Genomic DNA, 11,152 nt, shown 5'->3' with positions numbered 1-11,152 from the left:
TTTTTTTTTTTCTACCTCCTACCGTGTGTCGTCGTCGACGTACGTCTACGTAGTATACTTTAGTTAAGTTAACGTAACGTTAACGTAAAAAGTAAAAAAAAAAAAAAAAAAAGAAAGAAACTGAACACTCAGCATCACTACAGAATTTAAACAAGTGAACAACTTCACAAATAGGGAGGCTGGGTAGGTAACATTCTGTAAGTCATATATGCAAGGATATGTTATACACAACAAAGATCTTGCAATCAGTCCTCTAGGTAACTTTGCACTGCACTGCAGAGGACTTCTACCTACGTCTGTTGTCCCACATCAGACTCTGAGCTCACCACAGACCACGAATACGACTCTTTGCCAAGCCTGTACAGTAGTTAGGAACAACGAAAGGTACCACATGTGTATCATCACATGAGTCTCAGAGGCACAGTAACTGCACAAAACCTAAGTTTTGGGTTTTTTTTGTATTTCAGTTTATGAGAAGAACAGTAGTAATAACAACACTCTGTCTGAAAAAAATATTTTAATTGTACAGCGTTCAAGCATTAATTCAGTGACAAACACCATAATCATGGGAGAAAAATCACCTTATGTACAGCCCGATGTGGTGGGCCACTTCTTCGCTCATGGGCAAAATTGCGACCCTCCTCATAGTCTCTGTACTCAGCGTGGCTGTAATCATCACAGTGACTGTAACACCCTTCTCCAGGTCTATCAAGAAGTGGCGGTTTCTTGGGCATGATGTTTACAACTCTGTGGTAGTCATCCTAAACCACAAAACAAATAAAAGCATACTTCTCTAAGCATCTGGAAATGTATAGTGAATATACAACTAAAAATGTTATTTTTACATAGTGGATTATAATAATTTCAAAGCTGAAATAAGCACAGAAGAACATCAAGGATTGAAACACAGAAAACATAGAATCATAGAAAGGCCTGGGTTGAAAAGGACCTCAAAGATGATCTAGTTTCAAACCCCCTATGTACAGGGTCACCAACCACCAGACCAGGCTGCCTAGAGCCACATCCAGCCTGGCCTTGAATGCCTCCAGGGATGGGGCATCCATAACCTCCTTGGGCAACCTGTTCCAGTGCCTCACCACCCTCTGTGTGAAAAACTTCCTCCTAATATCTAACCTAATGCTCCCCTGTCTCAGATTAAAACCATTCCCCCTTGTTCTATCACTATCCACCCCTGGAAACAGCTGTTCCCCCTTCTGCTTATACTCTCCCTTCAAGTACTGGAAGGCCACAATGAGGTCTCCCCAGAACCTTCTCTTCTCCAAGCTAAACAAGCCTTCTCTCATAGGAGAGGTGCTCCAGCCCTCTGATCATCTTAGTGACCCTCCTCTGGACCCACTCCAAGAGCTCCATATCCCTCCTGTACTGGGGGCCCCAGGCCTGGACGCAGTACTGCAGATGGGGCCTCACAAGAGCTGAGTAGAGGGGGACAATCACCTCCCTCTCCCTGCTGGCCACCCCTTTTTTAATGCAGCCCAGAACAGATCATCGGATCGTGCCAAATTGACAGCGGAATAAGTTGTCATTTGGACACCAGTCAGATGCAATCCTTAAGTACAGCAAGTTTAACCACAAAGGGGAAGCTCTCAACAGAGTTTAAGTTTATTCCGAAATTTTAAAGTAGTCAACTAAATTTTCTAAGCATTCACTATACATATTTCTCCAACTTCTCCATTAAAGTTACATCTGTTATGCCTTTAAAACAGAGAGCCTATTTGAAAACAATTAATTTCCTTAACATCAATAACATTTTCTACACCATAGAGATTATAGTGAAGACTGCCCTTGTTTCATGATCTCATTAGATAAGCATCCTCTCACCATAACACAGCGTGTGACCCAATGATTCAAGTGACAGTTTTTATCACTCTCAGATTTATTCTCAAACAGGTTTTGGATGGATTTTTGCTAGAAATCAATCCATTACATTTTCAGGTAAAGTATCATACACCATTTACCAATTAAATAGATTTTTTGCTCATTAAGGCCAAATTACAAAAGATTCAAATTCAATTCTCTAGAACTGAGTATTATGTAAACCCACTGCAGATAAAAAGCAAATGGAAACATGAATTGAAGACTTTGTCTTTTAAATCTTATTCCTTTAGCAAGTCATCTTTTCCATGGGCCTTAGAAACAAGTTATAAATTCAGAGACTTAATGCATGGGTGCAATTCAGAGGGAGGGGAAAGAGACCCAAACTGCCTTTTTTTCCTAACAGTGTAAGTCACAAGATAATGAATGCAGCAATAGCTTTGGCAGAAAAATACATTCAGTTCACAAATTATAAAATATGATCATGCAAAAAAAAAAGAAAACAAAAAAAGAAAGAAAACAATATTGTTCTTATTTCAGAGACCAAGCAATTGATTCACTAGAGGGCAATCCAAAACCAGCTTACCACCATACTGATGCAAATTATTACACGCTGTACACACATTACCATGCAACCACAATGCTTGATCTACCATTACCTCATTGGCAACCTTCACATACATTTTTTCAGAGAAGATATGCTCTGAAACTAAGATAAAACTGTTCTGTGCTTTTATCTCCTACAGTAGTCCCCATCACAGCAGGACAGTTACATACGAGCTCAAGACGTACCCATTGTTTCTAAATTTGGTGATGTGCTCCTAACTTTTTGCTGTTAACCAGCCTCTGAAAGCATGTGTTCCTACAGCAATCCAAACTTGTATAATTAACATCCAGGTTTGGATTAGGACAGTCTCTTTCTCTCTCAAACAAGTGAGATTTCTTTCCTTATCAGTGGAACATCCCAGTTCCAATACCTTACCCACGAGCAAATACTAAGAGTTTTCATATGGCTGAGGAATAATAATGTAGTTCCACTTTACTTGCCTAGCAAGAATTAGGTCAGACCTCTGAATGTGAATGCAGATAAAATGGCATAGGTTTGCATGGACAGAAACTGCCTGCTAGTTCTCTTGAATCAGCAGATCTGTATGAGAAGGAGCTTTTTATCTATCTTCCACTAAGAAAATGATTCAGATCTTGCTTTGCCTAACATGCTATGGGGCAGCTCTTGGTCCCTTCTCATAAAGGCCAACTCTTCAAGCCCCCCGCTACAAAAACCTCACCACATGAGCCATGTAAGCAAAAGAATGCATCTTATCTTTTTAAACTTTTAAAGTAAAATTCCATAATATATATGCCATAATTTGGTCCCTGTAGAGCTCGAAAGACTAGAAAAATTCAGGAACGCCGCTGCCACAACAGTTAGCAATTAGCTATTCACTGCTCAAGCCAAATATCAATTAATTAAAAAAAAAAAAGCAAGAAGACAGACAAACAAAGTGTGAAGACACATTCTGGCTTTTCTTGTATTTCATTGCTGATACATATACTGGAGAAGCAACTGATTAACCAACATAAGCAAACACAACCTGATTTCCAGCTTGCTGAAATGTACATATGTTGTTGTGTTGTCTGTAAAAAGCATTAAAACCATCACAGAATAGCCAACCCCTAGTGCATTATTTGACCAAAAAGACTATGTAACTAGTTATCTACAGCAGTATGCTTCTAGAAAAAAAGCTGAAAACATGAGAGAGAACCCAGAAGTATGTTAGTGTGTAAGTATCATAATAGAAAACTACATTGGTGACAAGAACAGTACTGAAAGTAGTCATTTTACCATCTCTGAAGTGGTTTGAGATGTATGAACATACAAGAAAATTCCTGGGGAAAAGACAATACAGTGGGACCTCTGATTCTCCACAAACTGTTTTAAAAAGAACATGTTTAATTACACTGAAAAGCCAGTCAGCTGTCCTAATTCTGTTCCTCCCAGCTCCTTCGGCCCTTCATACAGAATCACAGAATGGCCTGGGTTGGAAGGGATCTCCAGGATTATGAATCTCCAACCCCCCCCCAACAGACAGGGCCACCAATCTCCACATTTTATACTAGACCAGGCTTCACTGTGGCCTCAACGGGCACCTATATAGATTGGAGCATTATCAACTCTGTTTTTCTTCTAGAACTAAAGCATAGCATCATACCTGACACTCTGAAGAAAACAATACTGTCCCACTGAAACTAAGACAAAGAAGATGTAAAAGCAGGCATGCATGCAACCCTGGATGGACAGTTAGTAATGCAGCCTACAGGATCATAAACTTTTCATATTGCTAAAAATCACACAGTAATGTGTTTCATTAGACAACTGCAAACCACACAGGCAACAACAGAACACTGGGGAGGGCACAGTGCATTGCTAACTCCATCTCTTGCTCCCATCACACACACACACACACACACACACTCAAACTGAAACCCATTATAACATGCAATGACATGTTATAATGTCATCAAAGCTGTGAATTTCATAAAGTCCAAGGCATTGACTCATTACCAGTTCCAGGACTTCCTTAAAAGTATGGATGTTTATTATGGGGACAATGTTGGTTTTTTTTTTTTCCTTATTTTCTGAAATATGGTGGCTAAGTTGGGCTAAAACGCTAAAAGTTTTTACAATTCGTAAAATAAAATCATGTCATTTACGGAGTTAGAAGGAAAACTGGTGCCAGAATATGAAGATGTAAAATGGCTACAGATTTAGCATTCTGAGTGGAATTGACTGCTCATTTAAATGAATTAAACACACATCTTTTGAGATCAAAATCAACTATCTGCACTGCATTTCAAATCATAACAGCATTCAAAATGAAACAAATTATAGCAAGCTCAGGTTATGGCAAATAATTTTATGCATTTTGATACAATGGCTAAGCACAGTCCTATGAACAGTGAAAAATATGCAGCTGTGCTCCGCATTTTGATCAAGGAAACTGAGAATGGATTTCAAGATTTCTAAAAGTTTTTTTTTTTAATATTTGGGACTTCATTTTCAGCCAACATAAGTACCCCACCTGTAAATTTTCAAATGGAAGGTATAGAGTTATAATCAGATGCACAACTCAAAAGAAAAACTTGATCACACCTCTTTGCCAGACTTTCCTAAGATGTATCAGAGAAAAGTATCTCTCACTTCACACTCACACCTTCTTCATGTCATCACTTTTTGGCAGCACGTACATTTGTGAACAACCGTTTTCAAGGATGAACAACTGGAAGAGTAAAATTAGAACAATCATCTCTTACGAGCACCTTGAGAGCTCATTAAGAATTGCAACCACTGCCATCAAACCAGAAACTGATGCATTAGTTTCACAAAAACAAAGTCCAACGTCGCACCCAGTTTTGTTTTTGTTGCCTTCCTTAGAATTATATGTTTTATATATATATATACAGTTTATTTTAATTATAAAAACCTTAAACATTAACTATTACATTATATATTTTATACACAGCCCAAGGCAATTTCTTTTTCACTAAGCGTGGATCAGGTGAGCCAAAAGGTTGGACAACCACGATGTAAAGGTTTAACAGGATCTTCAGAACTGACAAAAATCCTGCTCTTGTGGTACAGGTCAGAGTATGAAGGTGTAGTAGAGTGGTATAACGCTAAAGAAACAAAGTACAGACATACATCAGGATGAAACCTTGGAGGAAGGCGTTCTCTTGGAAGTCTTTCATAGTCATATCGTCCTTCAGACCACATTTCATCTCTCCGATATGCCACTGATGACAATAAAAAACCAATGAGTCAAAACCAGACTTGTTATGAATAGATGAGAGGATACTAAGCATAGAAATAAAGGTTCTTTGGCTTCTCCCAAGGTAACGTATTATGCATAAGCTCTGTACACTTTTTTTTTTAAATGAGGTCCTTATAAAAGTAAATCTGTCTAGTTATATGAACTAATTAATGAGTAAGTAATTAATTTAAGGCAAAAAAACACTAGAAGTAAAAATTCTGATAAGTGTTGTTCAAAACTTCTTCAGTCCCAACAACCAACATAAACTTCCTCTAAGTGATGACGGATATAGTTTAAAATAGTCAGAATTTGTAGTCATGAAAAAAGCATTTGCATTCTCCATCACAAAATATAAGCTGGAGTCTGAAAACGGTTTTAAATAAAACTGAGATCTGTAGCAAACTCCTACTTAAGTCTATACAGAGTTCTGTTACTCGCTTTAAAAAAAAAAAAATAACTGATACTTTGTGTAAGAACTGGATATCAGTGCAATATAATCAGAATAAATCCAGGATTCACAGACACTATAAACAGTCCTAGTGACATTTGCACATACTCTACTATCAACTGTAGAAATAAACTCATACACAAAATCCTTACAGCAATTTTGTTATCGTTGTTTTTTAAAGAAACTTTTTTTAAAAATGAATTTATCTCATCTTTATTAGATTGAAGAATTCATGCTTTCTTATATAAAACTTTTATTTTATCATCTTGGCCTTTTGGAAACAGGATAAGGCACAACATGGTGGTAATCAGTTAACACAAAACTCTGTTCTGAATACATGAATTAAATGCATTCTTCACATGAAGATTTTGTGTTTTAAACTGTGAGTCAGCAGATCATTGAGATTCCTCTTTCAAAAAAATAATGACTTCCAAAGTCAAAATTAATAACAGGTGAAAATAAACCAATACTTGAAAAGATTCTAGTCATGCTGTGTTAGACAGCACAAACTCAAGGAGCTGAAAGCTTTCTGATGATTATATAGGCAAAAAAGTGTAAAACACCCACGGCTGAAAATCATTACGAAATTGCTAGAATTACATTTCTCAAAGTTTCCTTTCACAATAGGTTCTAGCAATTAAGAATAATCTACACGAAGAAGAAATAGCAGGATATTTTCAGGAGAGATTAACATTAGCTATTTTTCTTTTCTGAAAGTAGATACCTGGAGATAGATTTATGAGGCTATATAAAAATGACAATTATCCAAGTTGTCAAGAATCAACAAGATAAGGGGTTTATCAACTCTAATCAGAGGTAGCACCAAGTCAGCTATATATTCTTATGAAAAACAGCAATCACTGCACTGGCATACTCACTTTTCTGTTAGTCTTAGAAACTTTGCCTCTGAAGACCCATTACCTGGAAAAAAGAAAAAAAAAAAAAAAGAACAACTGAAATTAGTGAAAAATGCATATAAACTCATAAATTAATTTTTTGTAAGTAAACCAAACATTTAAAATTTAAATCCCTTTGCAGTCCATTCCTCTTAATCTGTTTGGATTAGTACAGGGTAATTCACTACACTCAGTTTAGAAAGAATATGAATGTCAGCTAAATTCAGAATACCAAAAACCTTTATATGAAAAAATACTGTAGGTATATTCTCTGAAACCAAAAATAATAATACTCAGAGCTTTGTTTTCCTATTATGACCTTTTTCCAGGTAGCAGTCACCCACACTCACGTACATGTCCATTACAGATTATGAGATAGCACAGCCCACACTTCCATTTCTATCACTGTTTTAGAAAAATACTGAAACTTGCAAGAATTATTAGTATTTGGACACCTCAAAAATAGAAAAAAGGTAGAACATAGTGTGACAAACACCAACGGACTGAAGGAAAAAAAATATTCACAATTTTATAGACAAGAAGAAAGAATGGAAAGGCAAAGAGGGATGAAAAAAATCTCATGAGAAGATTTTCAATTAGAAAGAAAATGTGACAATTAATAAGACAACCAATTATCGAGTACGTTGTCCAAAACACTGGCAAGAAAAAAAGGGGAAAAAAAACTTCTATATAGAGGACAAAATAGACCGTTTTTAGATGGAACCAATGAAAGACACACACGCACACACACACATATACTTAAAGGGAGAAAAGCACATTTCTCAGCATTCTGAACACACCTTATCTGTTTCTAGAGTAAAAATTTCTTAAACAATGTGACCTAATCAGAATACAGCTTTAATAATACTGCTGACATGCCAGAACATTTCAAATCAATTTGAGAAGATTCCATTAACAAAGTTTCAGGATAGCAAACCTCAAGCTTTCTGTGCTACATTACCTGTTCTCTCAGGACAATCTTGTTTCAAAACAAAGATTAAAAATAAATACTTATTTTTGTTTCATACCTTAATTTCCCTGTGACTGACATCATTTTCTATTAGCACATACATCAAAGATAATTGATATTTCTTCACTATCGTGAAATGTAATGACTCACAATATTAATTTAAATCGCTTTCTTTTTGCTCTTGGTCAAAGGTGACTGTTTTTGCTATACCAAGTTCTTTATTTTCTCAAATGCTGCTACACAATTGTACACAGAAGCCATTGTACGGATGCAGCACAAGCTGCTCCATGGTGGCCTGTTGCCAAGGTTGGCTTGGCTCCACTTATTACAGGGCTGCATCTTGCTACGCACTCCTATAGCAGAGCTAACACTAAAAGGTTTTCTTCATCATGAAGATTACACAGGTCACTTAAACGTCAGATTTCTACACAAGTGAGTTTTCTTCATCAATCAACAGTTAATTATTCTTTTCTTCCTAAGGAACATTAACAAGCTAAAAAAAAGCTGACGTATGTGAAAACACCCCATTACTCTGCAATGTTTTGCACATCATTCTTGTCTGTTTACACTTTCTTGAGACATCAATTTTAATCACTGCTAGAAATATCAACTTCATCAGGGTTTGGAATATTTCAGTGTATGCTATCAACCTTCTATAGAATCGATACTGTTGCTCCAAAAGCATGCAGCTTTCTAGCCCAGATGGCTACATCTTGCCATATGTGAATAGAGCATAAAACCAAGACCATGCTCTAAATCCAGAGGGAGGCAAGGCGGCTGTACTGTTCTTGCTGCTACTGGAACATACCTGGCTTTGTACTGTTACTGTGACAAACTGACAATTGACAAACATGGACTAATCTTGTCCCTCCTATGTCTTGGAAAGTTCTCAAAAAATAATAATAAAAAAAACAAAACATGATCCTGTATAAGTAAGACATAAGAAAGATGCTGAAGACTCTGGTCTTCTCATGGTCAATTTCACAACAGCCAGCTATTGTCTCTGAGGACAGACACACTGAAAACGCAGCTTTTTCTTGCAGCAGTGAGAATCAGAGAATGGTTTGGGTTGAAAGGGACCCTTGAAACCACCTAGTTCCAATCCCCCTGCTATAGGCAGGGACACCTCCCACTACATCATGTTGCTCAAAGCCCCATCCAGCCTGGCCTTGAGTGCTTCCAGAGAGGGGGCATCCACAGCCTCACTGGACAACCTGTTCCAGTGTCTCACCACCCTCACAGTAAAGAACTTCTTCCTAATATCTAGTCTAAATCTACCCTCTTCCAGTTTAAAGCCATTTCCCCTCCTCCTGATGCTACCTGCCCTTATAAAAAGTCCCTCCCCAGCCTTCCTGTAGCTCCCCATCAGGTACTGGAAGGCTGCTATAAGGTCTCCCCAGAGCCTTCTCTTCTCCACTCTGAAGAGCCCCGACTCCTTAGCCTTTCCTCGTAGGAGAGGTGCTTCAACCCTCTGATCATCTTCATGACCCTCCTCTGGACCTGCTCCAACAACTCCATGAATGCAGATGTGATAACTCTTCAAATATACTCTGGCATTGCTAGTTAGACAGGAAGCAAAATGGATAAACTGGAGTTTGGTGCAGGCTGAGAACACTGAACAGACACAGTTCTCCGTTATAACTCAAAGCATCAGAACTGTGAGAGAAAAGTATTGATTAAAAAAAAAAAAAGAAGAAAAAAAACACCAGAACAGAAATGCAGAGAGAATCCATCTCTTCCTAATACGAATGGAGAGAACGCTTTGGGAGCTAATATTAACATTAATCTTTACATCTTTCTGTGAACACCCACAGTTACCAATACCCCATCCTTCATCATTATCAATGCCATGAAAAGAATATCCTGCCAAGCTGCAATAGGACTGCTCCCCCATTGGTGTTAATACATCTGCACAGAGCACCACCTCTGCAATGCCTTTCCATCTTCCAGCATGAATAGCTGGACAACAAAATATGTCAGCTCACCATGTCATTGTCATAACAGGTCAAAATTATAATGCTTTCAGCATTTATGCTTGAAGGTATCAAGAAATGCTGAGTATTTCAGCAAGAGGAATTAATACCTCTGACTCTACTCAGCACTTCCAGATCTCTTTGTATCCCTCCTACAGATTCTTTGCTCTCCTGAAGTCCCGAACACCTAGACTGAAGAACTTATCACAACACTTTACATCACAACTCTAACCTAGGGCAAAGAGCCTACTCAGATTCTGTCAGAGAGCAGACTTCAAGTGCTGAAACATGTAGGTTGCTACTAACGTAATGCCTATTTATTTCCATGGAAACTACAACAGATACGAAGAGCACAATAATACTATTTGTTAGAGGAAATTCTCAGCTACAAAACACTATTTTTGAATGTAGTCACCACGATTAGCTGTGCATTTTTGCTAGCAACAAACAAGAGCATGCATGCTGCATTCATAAAAACAGGCACCAGTGGAGGTGACCCGCTATTGCTGTCACCACTGCTGAAATGCAGCACCTCACTGTGCTAATGTGCACTGGTTGGTGTCCAGAAACGTTCAGCAAGCGTTGATGAGTGGCAATGGGCGCAATTCTTTTCTACATGGAGGAATTCAACGACACGCCTTTGCTTTGTATGAACTTCCATGTCAGACACCATTGTGTCAGACTGCCCCTCTGCTGCCATCTCTTGCACGGCAACAAAATGTAATGGAATATTGGTGGGAAGGCTCAGCCTCTACTGCCGTACCAACATCTACCTCAGATGTTGTGGACCAACACAATAAAAAAGGAGGCACTACTTTTGGAACAGCCCTCATGCAAAGACTCTAAGTGAGTCACAGGACACCCCACTTTTAGGCTGAGCACCAAGATGTATTTTAGGACATCCAAGGAAGTCGGACAGGTGACGTGGGCCTCAGGCCGCCCCGCAGAAGCAGCCAAGGTACTGCCCCTGCACCACGAGGAGCCGCAATGAAGGCACCTGCAATGGGTTCGCACCGCCTCCGAGAGCTAACTCGTGTAACTACACATAACTAAGACTCTTCCTGTCAGAACAAAACGATTAGACTGAGAACGAAAATATCTTGTCACCCGAGGGCTTAAATAATGAAAATAAAGTTTGAGAAGTGAGCTTGTACTTCCTGCTTCCCAGACTCACGCAGGCTGCCGACACCGCCCGTGACCAAGCAGCAGCCGCAGCCGTCCTC

General features: G+C 38.5%; 1 protein-coding gene across 5 annotated transcripts in view; it reads right to left on the bottom strand.

Moving 5' to 3' along the window:
• The window catches only part of PPHLN1 (periphilin 1), a 71,600-nt gene extending 64,564 nt beyond the window's left edge, over positions 1-7,036 (bottom strand). For 4 of the 5 annotated variants that reach the window (XM_019612714.2, XM_010707063.3, XM_010707072.3 and 1 more), the window contains exons 1-3: positions 6,969-7,036; positions 5,534-5,625; positions 582-761 (exon numbers count right to left, since the gene is read on the bottom strand). In XM_019612714.2, the coding sequence (XP_019468259.1) occupies positions 582-761; positions 5,534-5,625; position 6,969 (273 nt within the window). In that variant the 5' untranslated portion in view covers positions 6,970-7,036. The remainder of the gene's footprint in view (positions 1-581; positions 762-5,533; positions 5,626-6,968) is intronic. The other variant, XM_031553361.1, reaches the window with a different exon arrangement.
• Positions 7,037-11,152: the final 4,116 nt, after the last annotated feature.

Source organism: Meleagris gallopavo, chromosome 1 (assembly GCF_000146605.3).
Source record: "Meleagris gallopavo isolate NT-WF06-2002-E0010 breed Aviagen turkey brand Nicholas breeding stock chromosome 1, Turkey_5.1, whole genome shotgun sequence".
NCBI classification, from domain to species: Eukaryota; Metazoa; Chordata; class Aves; order Galliformes; family Phasianidae; genus Meleagris; species Meleagris gallopavo.
Note: the sequence above shows the minus strand (reverse complement) of the source record. Positions and strands in the feature narration are given on the sequence as shown.